Source organism: Rhinoraja longicauda, chromosome 5 (genome assembly GCF_053455715.1).
Source record: "Rhinoraja longicauda isolate Sanriku21f chromosome 5, sRhiLon1.1, whole genome shotgun sequence".
NCBI lineage: Eukaryota > Metazoa > Chordata > Chondrichthyes > Rajiformes > Arhynchobatidae > Rhinoraja > Rhinoraja longicauda.
In genome coordinates this window covers 30,528,673-30,545,251 of record NC_135957.1, presented here as the reverse complement: position 1 = coordinate 30,545,251, position 16,579 = coordinate 30,528,673, and the positions used below count along the sequence as shown (strand labels likewise).

Here is a 16,579-nt window from a genome sequence, read left to right as displayed (position 1 = left end):
TTCTTCTGCTTAAAATCTGGCTTATATATATTCCTGTTTTCTTAAGGTTTGCAAATCTAATTCCAGTCCATATGGTTGAGTATAGTAGAATTTCATCCTCTGATTTTAAAAGTTGGATTTCATGCCACCAACAGTTCTTGTTAGCATAATGAAAAGCAAAATGGATATTGACAGACTTCACATGGACATGGACAGGCCAGTGGAATAGGTGAACTTATGTCAGATGGACTTTAAAGCAGAAGCGTAGCATGGTGTGTTTTGGAGAAGCTTGAGAGGAGATGTGATGGAAGCATTCAAAACAATGGAGTGATGGAGAGAAATTGTTCCTGTAAGAAGAAATGTTGGGAAGCTGAGGATACAAATGTGAGGAGCTAGTCAAAACAACTACAAGTAGCATATAACTGGCCTTTTAATGCACCAGGTGGTTAGCATCCCAAATATGTTGCCTGATGGGATGGTGGGGCAGATGGAATAATAGTTTGCAGATTTAGTCGATGTTGGAAAGAAAATAATTGCAGAGATCTGGAGAGAGAGAGGACAGCTGTGTTATTCTCACAGGCTCTGTTACAGTAGCCGCCTTCTGTGGCGTTCCCATTCTATGATTCCATTCTACAATCTATGTTTGATGATAAATCTTATGTTGATCTTACAGAGGTGTGCATAATCATGAGAGGAATAGATTGGGTAGACAGACAGAGTATCTTGCCCAGAGTAGGGGAATTGAGAACCTGGGGACATAGGTTTATGGTCAAGGGGAAAAGATTTTTTAAAGGAATCTGAGGGGTAACCTTTTTCACACAAACGGTGGTGGGTGTATGGAACAAGTTGCTGGAGGAGGTAGTTGACGCAGATACTATTGCAATGTTTAAGAAACATTTAGACAGGTACATGGATCAGACAGGTTTAGAGGGATATGGGCCAAATGCAGGCAGGTGGGACCAGTGTAGATGGGGTATGTTAGTTGGTGTGGGCAAGTTGGGCCAAAGGGCTGTTTCCACATTGTATGACTCTTGAAAGACAACTCTGTGTGGCTTATGTGTGTTGCATGTGGCATTTGATTTCTATTTCCATTTTTGCTTGCTCAGTCCTTCTCATCAACTGGAGATGACTGGAGGTTACATCACCATTGGCAGGTATCAAAGACGATTCCAATCATCTGACTTAAGACAAAGAATGTCATGGGGAGATTCTAATAAATATTAATATTTCCATTACATTTGCAATAATATTCAAAGTAATTACTTTAGGTAGTCACTTTAGCTAATTCAGTATAAGGCACAACTTTTTTATTGATCTGGAATTCATTTTTATTATGAGCTGTTGTGAAATTTATAGTTTTCAGCTCCTTATATATGGTTTCTTCAATTCACTCTGGCAGAAGAGAACTAAATAATGCAAAGCATTTAAAATAATAGTTTGCACCTGAAGGATGAGTATTACATTCATCAATTATTATTATAATGTTTTAAATATATAACAGGCTTATGGTCAATGGCAGCAGGGAGACAGCGATGTAGATATTAATATTAAACGTTGAGATCTGTATAATAGTAGATACTGCAGCATAGGGGGACAATGTATCTCAAACGTTCTGGATGACTGCACGGTTGCACAGCAGTAGAGTTGCTGCCTTACAGCGCTGTAAGGGGTTTCTGCGCCGAGCTTTCGCCCGACCTAAGGTCCCCGTGCCTTGCTCTGATCCCTTGACCAGGCCGCGCACACTGGTTCCCCATGAGTGGTTCGACCCACTCACCCCCTACGGTTCTAGACACTGGACTTAGATGCAGGAGCGTTCATAGTGCAGAAAAATTCAACCATACCAGATTTGAAGACCAGGGTTTAAATGGAAAAGGCTTTTATTGAGCGCTTGGGACTATTGTCCATGAATATTTATACAGTTCTATAAGACATATCTATAAGACACATACCGAATTACATGAATACTTTTGACTATGAATTCTAAAACGCACAGTTCTACGAGACATATACACGACTGTAAGATGGGGAACGTACGACATATCGCAAAATTGACCAACACATATTCCTTTACACACCCACGTTTATTCAAACCACCCTCCCCTCTACACTAAACTATGTCCAGGATATGCAGGATCGGGGTACATGCTCACCATGGGGCTATTACTGGGGTTACTGGCTGTTCGTGCTGCTTCTCCGCTGCTTTCCGTGAGGGTCGTGCTTGTCCCCTGAGTTTCTTCCTTCCGTTTCTTGCGTTCCTTGCAGGTTTTCTTGCAGTATTTCTTCTCGAGTTGCGTGCCGGTTCCTCTCTCTTGCACTTCGCTTCTTCTTGCCTGTCTTTTCTTCCTCCTGCATCCGTTTGACTTGAGTTTAAAACCCAAAAGTCGTGGCCAGTTATACTATTCTGACCCGTCCTATCTCCCGCCAGATCTTGGGATCTCTTTGTTTAAAAGATATGTATGAGTTTTCTCTCTGATCTGCGCTTATGTCCGGGGGTACCGGGGATGGCCAGACGGTGTTAATTGGTATTTCGTTGCGAGGTGATGGGTTTAACTGGTTTCCCATCACCTACCAGGTAGGTTTCTATAGGCTATTGTGCCCCCTTAACGAGATTAACTGTGTAGGTCGGCTTGGGGCATTGTGAGTATGCTGATGTCAGCACCCCAGTGTCTGGACTTCGACCTGGTTTCGCAGGTTTCTGCATGGCCAATACCCATCCATTGTTCTGGCCGTGGCTTTGCAGAAACCTAGAGATTGGGCTGTAAGGTTTTTGCTCTTGTGGCTGGTCACGTGGTCCTGCGGCCATTTTAGGACCCACAGTTTGTGACATCCCTTGGTAAACTGACCGCAGCCTTTCTCCGCTATCAGCCCCAGTCTCCCGTTTAAAATGTCCAAACTGCAGCTCTTTGGTTTGGTGTTGCTTTCAAAATATGGGAAAACTTCTCAAATCTTACAGCTCTTACAGTGCCAGAGGCCCGGGTTCGATCCCGACTAGGGGTGCTGTCTGTACAGAGTTTGTACATTCGCCCTGTGGCCTGTGTGGGTTTTCTCCGAGATCTTTGGTTTCCACCCATTAGCCAAAGACAGGTTTGTAAATTAATTGGCTTGATATAAATGTAAATAATTGTCCCTAGTGTGTATTAATTTGTGAAGATCGCTGGTCGGTGTGGACATGGTGGGCTGAAGAGTCTGTTTCCGTGCTGTATCTCTCAACTAAACTAAAGCAACACAAGAGTATAATCAAGAGAACAAGCTCCTTTATGATTGCAACAAGTATCGCCTACACCACCATTTCCCCCATCAACTACAAGTGTGGATATAATGCATTTGTTGTCCCTTGCTGAGGCTGATGTTAGTCCACTGTGACTTACACCATCCAACACCCAGGCAAGAACTAAAAGTAAGCTTTCCCCATTGCGGCAGATGAGCTTAGGGGTACTCTGGGATTTGATCCCACGGCCATCTGGTTGAGAGGCAGACGTACTCCAGAATGTCCCAGCACGATGCCTCGAATCATATTTATTCAAATGACAAAATGTTGCCATCTGCCTTTTTAAAAAATATTAAGTGTTTACGGTTGGTCTCTTAACCCTTTCACAGCGTTAATTTAGATTTAACAAAGTGGGTTCAGCAACACCATGTCCCGACTTTCTGTTATCTCTGCAATTTATGTCTGTTTAATTCTTTGCAAGGAGAAACTATGAATGTGTTGACTACCTTAAAAAAAATAATCAAAATGAAGTATATTATTACTAGAAATGCCTGACTGTATAAATTGATTAATTAACTGCTGCTAGCTGTACTTCATTTCACTCTGGGAGCTCCCGTGAAGCACCCACTCCACTAAAAGCATCAGTAAAGAATCTTATAAGTGCTTTAAGTGATTAGTTAAAGAGAGAAGTTTGGTTGGTTTTCAAACAATCAGCAGGGTTCCTTTGGAAGGCAGGTGCACTATAATGGATGTAGGTTAATTGTGAATTGTTAATAAATCCTTCTGATTTCTTCCATTATTTTGGCATCATTATTAGTATCTCTCCTCGTAAATCACCAAGTGACAATGCCAAAGTCTCATCCTTTGGCAATGGTATTACTAGAAAGACCTTGAGAGTGTACCTGTTGTTTCTTATTTTCTGTGAGACGTCATCGTGCCTGCTGGGAGTGCCTCTTCCTCAGTTGGTTGGGGGTGGGGAAGCGGCAGTAAAGAGATTCAAAGTGCACGCAAAATGAAGTACGAGTTAACACTTCGTTTTTGGCCGTTACTCTCGTGAAGGAAGGCTTTGACTGTGTGCACGTGGTGGTGTGAAAATGAATTCCAATATTCTGTTTAGTGATCAATGTGTAGTCTGCAGAAGGAATCTTGGCAATTTCATGGAGATCTTCAAAAGGTTCACAATTAATCAAGTGATACAATTGCCATTGAAGCTTTGAAACCTCGCCCTAGGATCTATTCTTCCTGGGGACCACTGGGAGCCATCCATGCAGACGGGCAGTGAAGATTGAAGCTTCATTTGCAATAATAAAGTGACAGCACTCAGACACCATGAATTTCAATTTGAGTCTGAATTTAGTTTATTGTCACGTGCATCGAGGTACAGTGCAAAGCTTTTGTTGCGTGCTAATCAATCGGCAGAAGGACAATACATGATTACATTGGGACATTCACAGTGTACAGATACATGATAAAGGGAATAACATGAATAACGTTCAGCGATCATTGTTAATGTAAGAAATGTTGCTGTAGGTGGAGAGATTTACAAGAGTGGAGCAATTGGAATGCGTGATTGCAGATCCACTTCTGTGACTAGCACTGGGTTGGGCGCCATCTTGGACTGCTGACTCTGCAGCAGTCTGCAGATAAGGGAAGTCTGGGATCATGGTGGGATGGGGTAAAGGCAGCCTTGCACTGCCTGCATGTTACCCTTCTGTGTTTCCTGTGGTGAGATGCCCAGTTTGTTCCGTACATCAATAATTTACACCCCACGTTTAAACGATATTCGATTTTTCTTCCTACCAAAGTGCATAACCTTACAATAATGCCAGGCTGTTTGCAGCTCTACTGGTGTTAATGAAAATAAGGGAGCTTAGACATCCGACACCAGTCAACGGGGAACAGTCGAGAGCGGGAATTCTCTTGGCCTGGGATATTGAAACAGAATGCAGTCATCCCACTTTCCTGACAGCTAATTCTTTGGCAACTGCTGGTAAAATTTATGAACCTTCCTGGTCTATGTGGGTGAAGAGTACTTCCATTGCTGGCTCCACAAGCAGTTTCATTGGAGAGCTGTCCTTAGACTGGAGAGGATTGGCAGGCGCCATGCTGAAATGAATTGCTGACATTCTTCAACATTTTAATTGCACATATGTGTAAAAGCAGGCAGTGAGGTTATGGATTTTGTGCCTAATCTTTCCAGCAATTTCTTCTTTCTACACTCTCAAGAACGTTTAAGAAAAGAGCTTCCAACCCCATCACGCCAAATCTGCTGCCATGATTTTCCTTAAGATGCCGATATACTCTAAATTATTATTTTTAATGTCTGAGGTAAGTGGTATTCTTTACAAGTGAGCCAGCAAACTTTGTGTTGGATTGCCCTCGCTATTGTGGCTGGCATTAGTATCTGAAACAGATTCTACAAGTACCTACTGCAAAAGCACTAGGCTGCCCTGAGGTACTAGAAGTCAGTGCATAAAAAGCAAGTGGGATCAAGGAATCATGACTGACCCCTTTCAATTAATTTCTCAATTTCTCATATTCCACAGCATATAATTTCCATCTCTGGAGTGGTGACCACGCTGAGGAGACAATTCTTTCATTTCATTGAAGGCTGGTATTAATTTACCTGCATCCGAATCCCTATAGTACCTGATGTAGAAAGGAACTGTTGATGTTGGTTTATATCGAAGATAGACACAAAGTGCTGGAGTAACTCAGCGGGTCAGGCAGCATCCCTGGAGAAAAAGGATGGATGATGTTTTGGGTCGGGACCCTTTTGGGTGTCTAATGCTTTTGTAGCTTGATGGTTGAGTTAAAGCATTTGCTGCTTTCTTTATCACAACAGTGAATGGCCCGGTCAGTGCTGGTTAGGTTACTCGTCTAGAGACCCAATTAATAATCTGGAATTAAAAATGCAAACTGGTCTCTAGTAAGGATGTTCACACAAAAAATACTATTTATTATAAAAACCCATCTAATTCAATCTCAAGAGAAAATTATAGGATAACACAGTGGCGTAACGATAGAGCTACTGCCTTACAGCACTGGAGACCCGGGTTCCTGACTATGGGTGCTGTCTTTACGGAGCTTGTACGTTCTCCCCATGACCTGCATGTGTTTTCTCCGAGATCTTTGGTTTCCGCACACGCTCCAAAGAAGTACAGATTTGTAGGTTAATTGGCTTGGTATGAATGTAAAATTGTCCCCATTGTGTGTAGGGTAGTGTTAATGTGTGGGGATTGCTGGTTGGTGCGGACTTGGTGGGCCAAAGGGCCTGTTTCTACATTGTATCTCTAAAAATACAACTAAAAACTAAAGGAAAGGAAATCTTTCATCCGTGCTCACTTGGCCTGTATGTGAACCCAGAGCCACCAATAGCCTTGGCTACCAGGCAGTGGTTATTACGACGGACAATAGATGTTGCTCTTGCTAGCAACACCCAGATCCTGATAAATATTTAAAACAATAAGTATTTTGTTGCCTCTAAACTGCTTTAGGACAACATAAGCCCATGAATGGCAATATGGATGGAAAACACAGGATGAGGCTCAGGCATAGGGTACAGAAGGTTCGTATCACTACTTATAAATATTTCTACCAGGAATTGGAAAATGTCCAAACTGCAGCTCTTTGGTTTGGCTCTTTGGCACAAGAGAGTCAATAGTCAATAGTCAATAGTCGTTTATTTGTCACATACACATAAATGTGTAGTGAAATGAGAGATACACAATCCCACCCACAGCATCTGCTGGATGGTCACTGCCATCAATAACCTTGGAATCATTTCTTATTTCCTTGCTGCCTAAGTAATCTTCCTGTTTTCATGGTGCTCTCTAGGTGTTCCAATTAGACCTATTCCACTTATCTCAATCTTATCCATGAAAATATGTCTACTGCTTTGCCCTTATCATCAACATTGGATTGTGAATAACAATCTCCTCAGCAGAATCGTCATCTATCCCTTTCCTTTGTTTTACCCTGTGCTCAGTGGGTTAGTAGTGATCACATGAAGATGGTAGTGGCATGATTGACTGTAGCCCTACCTAGCCACTAACTCAGGGAATTCAGCCAAGACTTTTAGTTTACTTTGGTTTCAAGATACAGCGTGGAACCAGGTTCTTCAGCCCACTAAATCCGCGCCGACCAACGATCACCCATACACTAGTTCTATCCTGCACACTAGAGACATTTTACTGAAGCCACTTCACGTACAAACCTGTATGTCTTTGGAATATCAGAGGAAACCGATGCGGACACAGGGAGAATGTACAAACTCCGTACAGGCAGCACCCAGAGTCAGGATTGAACCCGGGTCCCTGGTGCAGTAAGGCAGCAGCTGTTGCCTGTCCCACTGAGTTACTCCAACATTTTGTGTCTATCTTCGGTTTAAACCAGCAACTGCAGTTCCTTCCTACAATTCTATTGCTGCGCCACTGTGCCGTTCAGTTATCTGGCTGTTGAAATCTGATCATGGCCCAGCCTAGTTCTCATCTCACCTAATGTTCTGCACACCACTTTAACAGGAGGCATATACTGGATCAGGGTCATTTCTCCCATCTGGGCTGCTGAACCTGATATTACTCTTGAAGCAGCAGGTTCGGCACACAGCAGAAAGTGCATGGAAGAACATAAGAAATAGATGCAGTAGTACGTCACTGGGCCTGCTCTGCCATCCAGTATGATGATTAATCCTTTACCTCAGCACCACTTTCCCTGAGCAACTCCATATCCTTTGTTGCCATTAATTTCTAGAAACAAAATGTATTGACTCCTGTCCTGCACATATTCGGTGTCTGAGCATCCATAAGGATCTTGGTCGCGAATTCAAACGTTTCACTACCCTCTGGGTGAACAACTTTCTTCTCAGATCAGTCCTGAATAGCTGAGCTCTTATTTTAAGACTGGGAGTCCTGGTTCTAGATACTACTGCCAGGAGAAACCTGGTGTAAACCTTGCTGGAAAGCTCCTTTTGAATTTTATAGATTTAATGAGATCATCTCACATTTTATTAGGCTCTAGAGAGTATAGCCGTAGAATGTTTAATCTCTCCTTGTTCAGTGTATTTTCCAACACAGGAGTCAATCAGGTGAATTTTCACTGTGCTTTCTATTGTATTGGTATTGTTTTATTATTGTCACGAGGTATAGTGGAAAATATTGTTTTGTGTGTAGGTAGGTAGACCAGATAAGTGCATCATATATCAGATGTGGTCTCACCGGGGATCAAATCAGGGGTGGCACAGTGCGGCAGCTGATAATGCTGTTGCCTTCTGGCACCAGAGACCCAGATTCGATCCCGACCTTGGGTATTGTTGTCTGTGGAGTTTGCATGTTCTCCCTGCATGGGCTTTCTCCTGGTGCTCCGGTTTCCTCCCACATCCCAAAGATGTGCGATTTGTAGGTTAATTGGCCACTGCAAATTGCCCCTGACGTGCAAGGAGTGAATGCAATAGTGGGATAACATTGAATTAGTCTGAATCGGTGATCGATGGACAGCATGGACTCAGTGGGAAAAAAGGCCTGTTTTCATGCCGTATCTCCAAACTAAACTAAATTTCAATGGAGCAATACACATCTGCTCATATTCCTGAACGCTCTTGTAATGGAGAATAACATGCCATTTGTCTTCCTAATGGATGATGCATTAATGCATGCATTAATTGCATTAATTTTCAGAGATCCATGTATAACGCCACCTTTGAACATCAACACCTTTCAATCTTTCACCAGTTTAAAAAAAATGCTGACTTTCTATTTTCTTCTCCCAAATTGAATGAACTCACATTTTCCACCTTATATTCCATCTCTTCCTTTCCCATTCACGTAGCCTGCCTATAATTCCGTGAATCCTCTCTGCATCCTCTTTACAGGTCACACTATCAATTCCTTTCGTATCAGCAGCAAACAGGATAGCACGCCGCCAAAGCTTTTCACTGTACCTCGGTACACATGACAATAAACTAAACGGAACTGAACTGACAATGACACGGTGAATGGAGGCCTACATTGAATTCCACACTCAACACTGCGTTGTGTACTTGGCTATCGGAACTACTTCAAATCACGTAGTTTTTCAACAAAACATAGTTGCAACGTTTTTGCCATTTTTGTTAAATTACTGTTGCATTAATGATGTTCTGCTTGTACAGCTCTGTTTGAACAAATGCTTGTAACCTTGCCCCCACATCTGTAAAGAGGTCAGGCGCATTCAGTACATAAACTCCATGTCACTGAAGCATAGTCTGTAAACCACCTTGCATTTAATCATCTGAATGATTGTGTTTAGAATGAGTGCTGTAAACCAAACACAGAAGGGTAGGAATTGCTGCTGGTGATAGTAATGGGAAAAATGTTTAGTGCATTCATCTACCTTTCTTTTTGGTACTTCAATGGAGTTGATAACCTGCTTAAAATAAAGAGATTAGGTCGATGCTAAAATGGTAGAGATACTTTAGCATTATTTCCCAATAGGAGTATATTCTGTTGGCAGAAATTGTATTCTAAGCCACTTGCATCATTTCATATATGCCAGCGGTTTTCTGATTTTTACTGGCTGTACAAGGTTCCACCTGTAGTTTAGGATCTCATAAAATCCAGCCTGGAGCAGCAGCAGTACTCTGTGGGCCTAGGAGTCACTTCTTGTTCTGGCTCTCTGCTTTTGTGTGACTCGATATAGTCTGTGATGAACTTTCACCAGCAACGCAGCGGCATGGCGGTGCAACGGTAGAGTTACTGCCCTACAGCGATTGCAGTGCCGGAGAAACGGGTTCCAACCCAACTACGTGTGGTGTCTGTACAAGGTTTGTACGTTCACCCCGTGACCTGCGTGGGTTTTCACCAAGATCTTCGGTTTCCTCCCACACTTCAAAGGCATACAGGTTTGTAGGTTCATTGGCTTGGTATAAATATGCGGGGATCACTTGTCAGTGTGGACTCGGTGGGCCGAAGGGCCTGTTTCCACACTGTATCTCTATACTAAACTAAACTAAACTAACAAAGTGAGAATCGACACTCGAGTTCATTGTCACAGTGACTGCCTGGCCCATATCCTAAAGACGGCAGCCCCGTTTAGAAAGGCACAGACCAGACCCCAGAACAAATGCTTCCAGTGGGATCAACCTTGATAGCAAACAGCAGCCAGTGAACTGATGGTTCAGCTCTAAATTGCCTCTTCAGAATAAACAGCAATGAAATATTGTAGGTTGTGTGGCTTCACTGCTGAGCTGTAATGAAAAGACCAGCGGCTAGAAATTTGTCTTGAATTGCTTTGGTAAATATGTAAGTCACAGCTGCACTTTGTACTTCACCTCCATGGGACCGAGTTTCAGAAGTGAAGTATGGCATATGAGTTACCTGCTCTTTTAGTGCAGGCATCTGAGGATGAATTTCAATTGCCGATGCACCATATGAAACCAAGAAGCTATAATGTTCATAGTTTTGCAGTCATAAAGCTCCGAAACAGCACTGTGCCTCATAGAATTAGCACCACCCATCAGGTACCCATTTATTCAAGATACGGTGAAAAACTTTGTGTGGTGTCCAAGTAAATCATGCCATACATGAGAAGGGTGTTGATCTGAAACACAGTCTGTTTAGGAGCAGGGAGGTTCTGCTGCAGTTGTACAGGGCCTTGGTGAGACCGCACCTGGAGTATTGTGTGCAGTTTTGGTCTCCTAACCTGAGGAAAGACGTTCTTGCCTTAGAGGGAGTACAGAGAAGGTTCACCAGATTGATCCCTGGAATGGCGGGACTTTCATATGAGGAAAGACTGGATAGACTGGGCTTGTACTCGCTGGAATTTAGAAGACTGAGGGGGGATCTTATAGAAACATATAAAATTCTTAAGGGGTTGGAGAGGCTAGATGCGGGAAGATTGTTCCCGATGTTGGGGGAGTCCAGAACCAGGGGTCACAGCTTAAGGATAAGGGGGAAGTCTTTTAGGACCGAGATGAGAAAACATTTCTTCACACAGAGAGTGGTGAGTCTGTGGAATTCTCTGCCACAGAAGGTAGTTGAGGCCAGTTCATTGGCTATATTTAAGAGGGAGTTAGATGTGGCCCTTTTTGCTAAAGGGATCAGGGGGTATGGAGAGAAGGCAGGTACAGGCTACTGAGCTGGATGATCAGCCATGATCATATTGAATGGCGGTGCAGGCTCAAAGGGCCGAATGGCCTACTCCTGCACCTATTTTCTATGTTTCTATGTCCATTCCTTCCTCAGATGCTATCTGACCCATTGAGTTTAGAAATGCAGCGTATAAACGGGCTCTTTGGCCCACCGAGTCCAGGCTGACCATCAATCACCCGTACACGCCAGTTCTATGTTATCCCACTTACACTACTACCTACGCACTGGAGACAATTTACAGAGGGCAATTAACCTACAAACCCGCACATCTTTGGGATGTGGGAGGAAACTGGAGCATCCATAGGAGACCCATGTGGTCACAGGGAGAAGGTCCAAACCCCACACAGACAGCACCCAAGGTCAGGATCGAACCCAGGTCTCTGGAGTTGTGAGGCAGCAACTCTACCAGATGCACCACTGTCAAATTCCTCCAACACGATATTTTGCTTAGGATTCCAGTATCTACAGTTTCTTGTCTCCTTTTGCTATGCCTGGACTAATGTAGAACAAGGTGTTTTTTCAGTTCCATTTGGTCGGGAGTATTGAAGAAATTAAGAGGACCACCTGGTATTGGACTTTGTTTATTATTGTCACATGTACCAAGAAACAGAGAACATCTTTGTTCACATGCTGCCAAGTCAAATCATACCATACACGCGTACATTTAAGCCGTACACAGCAGGTAGTGCACAGAGAAAAGTCACAGACTGCTGATATACAATGCTACGGCATTACAGTGTGTCAACTGTAGAGAAAGTGCAGATGTAAAAAGTGCAAAGGCCATTATGAAGTAGTTTTGTACTTTTATACTTAATACTAAAAAACTTTTGTACTTAATATAATTGTATTTATTTGTTTTTGCATTTATTGCATATATGTTTTTACGCACCGTCAGGATTGGCTATTTTTTAATTTCGTTGTACTCGTTGCAATGACAATAAATGAATATTATTATTATTATTATTATTTGGGAAATCAGAACCACACCCTTAGCTTATGAGAGGTCCATTCAGTAGTTTGATAACATCAGGGAAGTGCCTATAAAAATGTTCCTTTGAGGTAGATGTATGAAGGGCTTAAATATTAGCTGTTTTTCCTTCTCTAAATATTGTCTGACCTGCTGAGAATCTCGAGCATTCTTTGTTTTAATTTAAACTTCTCGTTCCCTCCATTACTGTTTTTGGAATGTGTTTCCTTCTCCCCCGACTACACCCCCCCCCCCCCTCCCACCCTCCCACCATTCCAACATCACACTCCACTCCCCAATACCAGTGAGACGCTGATGGGCCATTATCCGAGTTTGGTGCTTAACTTTGATGAAAGGATATGTATCACAAGGTTGGGAGAATGAACTTTAAGTGGGAGAGACTGTGTCTGTGCACTGGTGAATACATTGAGGTGGCTGATCAATCAAAATAAACAGTGTAGGAATAAAAACTGCAGATGCTGGTTTAAATCGAAGGTAGACGCAAAATGCTCGCGTAATTCAGCGGGACAGGCAGCATCTCGGGAGAGAAGGAATGGGTGACGTTTCTGAAGAAGAAGGGTCTCGACCCGAAACGTCACCCATTCTTTCTCTCCCGAGATGCTGCCTGAGTTACTCCAACATTTTGGGTCTACCTGCAAAAATAAACAACTTGCCTTGTACATCCGCTTTAACCTACTTCCTCTGCTATGCATGTTAGTCTTTGTCCTTTCTATCCTGGGAGAAAGGCTCTGACTATCCACTCTATCTATGCCTCTCACAATTTTATGTACTTCTATCAGGTCTCTCCCCAACGTCTGCTCTCCAGAGAAACCAAACCATGCTTGTCCAACTTCTGCATCTTCCCCAAAGCCTCCATGTCCTTCCTGTAATATGGCGTCCAACACTTGCATATGTCCTCCTGGGAGGCTGAGTTACAACTCATCGTTGATTCATTCATTGACAATAAAAGAGATGGAGGCTAATCACCCACCACCTCTGATCAAGCAACTCCTTCTCCACTTGTGACAGTCCACGGCTCGCACCTCTTCACAGAATCAGAGTAGAAGCAAGTCACCCTCGATCAAAAGTGATGCCCTACAAAGAAGACCACCTTTCATAAATAAATGGTCTTTTGATGTCTATACCTTTATTTATTTACGTACAAAAGTAGTGATGTGAGGAGACCAACAGACACAACACCTACGAATGAAAGCTGAGAGAGGTGCTGGGAATGGTCAGAATGAAACTCTGGCCATGTCCTCTGCTCATACCCTCAAATATTTAGACGTGCCATTCATTTATAGTACAAGTCTGTCCTTCTCCACTCCATATCATCACTGTACAGTTTGCACAGTTCCACTCGATTTCTTATTTTATAAAATAAAAGCAAATTCACTCGCTCTCTTTCAGGTTTTCCTTCCTTGATTGGCAGCGACAAACAAATGATTAAATCAGAGTGAATTTGTGCTAATGAAAAAGACCTAAGGTTCAACTTGCACATTGAGCGATATCCAACATCTGTTTGCCAGTTTCTTGCATTTATATTGTGGTGGCTAGCTTCCTAAAGCAGACAGCAGGACCCATGAAAATGTGCCCTTGGGGCTGGGAGCTTGCTGCACCACTATAAACATGGTGTTGCTGGAGAAGGAATTTCAAGACTTGGATCCTGTGACCACAATGGCACAGCAATATCTTTCCAGGTCAGGATGGTGTGTGACTCGAGAGGGGAACCAGCAGGTGGTGGTGCTCTCATGTGCCTGGAACCCTTCTCGATGGGAGGGGTTGTGAGCTTGGGGGGTACATTGTGACTGCCAGGATCTTGAATTAGTAATCGTAGAACACTGCCATTTCAGGGAGTCCAAAAAAAACCTTTTAAAATCACTATGTGAGAAACTGCTGGACATTTTTCCGCTGGACACACTATAGCCAGGATGCACTATAGTGGTGGAGGGAATTACAACGAGGTCGAGAGATTATCTTTCATGGAGAATGGCCTGTCCTGCTTGGTGTCACGTTTCCTGTAAACGTATTGAAACTGCATGGAACGCCACAGGAGATCCTTTTTCCCTGTGGCGATCAAACTGTACAATTCCTTGCACTTCTGTCGTGAGGTAGACAGACTCCCCTCCCACTTTGTACATCCCTCATCCTGGAGTTGGCCACTCGATAATTTAATTTCATTTTTATGCAATAACACATATGTGCAATATTACATATGTGCTGTGCAATAAATGGTCACTTCAATTTCATTATTATTCATACTCACAATCATAATTGTAATTTATTAGCCAAGTATGGTTTGCAACATACGAGGAATTTGGTTTGCCATACAGTCATACCAAAAAAGCAACAAGAAAAAACAACTACATAAAAATTTGACAAAAACGTCCACCACAGTGGTTCCTCCCATTTCCCCACTGTGATGGAAGGCAATAAAGTCTCATCTTCTTTCCTCCTTTTCTCCCGCGGTCGGGGGAGTCGAACCATCCGCAGTCAGAGCGATTGAAGCTCCTGCAGCTCCCGTGTTGGGGTGATCGAAGCTCCCGTGTCATATCATATCATATATATACAGACGGAAACAGGCCTTTTCGGCCACCAAGTCCGTGCCGCCCAGTGATCCCCGTACATTAACACTATCCTACACCCACTAGGGACAATTTTTACATTTACCCAGCCAATTAACCTACATACCTGTACGTCTTTGGAGTGTGGGAGGAAACCGAAGATCTCGGAGAAAACCCACGCAGGTCACGGGGAGAACGTACAAACTCCTTACAGTGCAGCACCCGTAGTCAGGATCGAACCTGAGTCTCCGGCGCTGCATTCGCTGTAAAGCAGCAACTCTTCCGCTGCGCTACCGTGCCGCCCGTACCGTGTCGGGGCGATCGAAGCTCCAGCGATCGGGATGGTCGAAGCGCCCGTGCCTTGGAGCTCCCGAAGACGGTCTCTAACCAGGGACCGCGTGCTCCACGTTGTTAAAGTCCGCAGGCGCCCGCGGTTGGAGCTCCAAAGTCGATCCCTGACAAAGGGACAGCCAGCTCACGATGTTAAAGTCCGCAGGCTCCCGCGGTTGGAGCTCCGAGGTCACAGCAAGAGGCCGCCAGCTCCACGATGTTAGGCCACAACGCGGACGGAGATACGACACGGAAAAATTCCAAATCTCCGTCGAGGAAAGAGATAAAAAAGGTTTCCCCACCACCCCCCACATAATACAAAAGTAAAGATAAACTAAAACATCCATTTTACAACAAACTAAAAACACAAAGAAGGAGAAAGACGAGACACACCGTTGGCGAGGCCGCCATCGTAGGCGAGGCAGCCATCGTTGGCGAGGCAGCCATCGTTGGCGAGGCAGCCATCATACGACGGCCCCTTATTATATTGCACCTGGCAATAACAATGCCTTGTAACTGAATCTTTTGACTGGTGGCAGACCAATTTTCCTCTGGGATAAAGTTGTATCGTATTGTATTGTTTCATATCATATCGCATTCGCACAGATATGCAGAATGTATCCTGGCTTGAGTTGTGCAGGTGTGCATGGCAGGAGAGGAATCGCGTATATAGAGATTCTGTATGGAAACAGAAGTCAACTGAGTCAGTGCTGGCCATCAACCACCCATTTACATTAATCCCGCACTAATCTAGTCTAATTTAATTCTCTTCATATTAACATCAGCTCCACCTGGATTCTACCACTTACCTACACAATAGGGACAATTTACAGCGGTCAATTTTGATGTAGGGGGAAACTGGAGCACCCGGAGGAAGCCTACATTGTCACGGGGAGATCATGCAAACTGCACCCAGATAGCACCTGTGGTCAGGTTTAAACCCAGGTATCTGGCACTGTGAGGCACAGTCTCTACCATCTGCACTACTGTGCCTGCCAAAAAATACACTGCGATACTACCTGACAGTACGCTTTCTATGGTGCATCTGTAGTGGTTTGCAAGAGTCTTAAGGGATTGGATAGGCTAGATACAGGAAAAATGTTCCCGATGTTGGGGGAGTCCAGAACCAGGGGTTTAAGAATAAGAGGTAGGCCATTTAGGACTGAGATGAGGAAAAGCTTTTTCACCAAGAGAGTTGTGAATCTATGGAATTCTCTGCCACAGAAAGCAGTGGAGGCCAATTCATTGGATGTTTTCAAGAGAGAGTTAGATATAGCTCTTGGGGCCAATGCAATCAAGGAACTTGAAGCTCTCAACCATTTCCACTTTGGCACCATTGGTGCTAATTGGGTCATGTACTCCAATGCACTTTCTGAAGACTATAAACTAACTCCTTCATCTTGCT

At 43.6% G+C, this 16,579-nt stretch overlaps 1 protein-coding gene across 1 annotated transcript in view; it reads right to left on the bottom strand.

The window, feature by feature from the left end:
• LOC144593907 (uncharacterized) overlaps positions 1-15,639 on the bottom strand; it is a 62,549-nt gene extending 46,910 nt beyond the window's left edge. The window contains exon 1 of the mRNA XM_078400039.1: positions 15,568-15,639. Coding sequence (XP_078256165.1) covers positions 15,568-15,639 — 72 coding nt within the window. The remainder of the gene's footprint in view (positions 1-15,567) is intronic.
• Between the last annotated feature and the right edge of the window lie 940 nt (positions 15,640-16,579).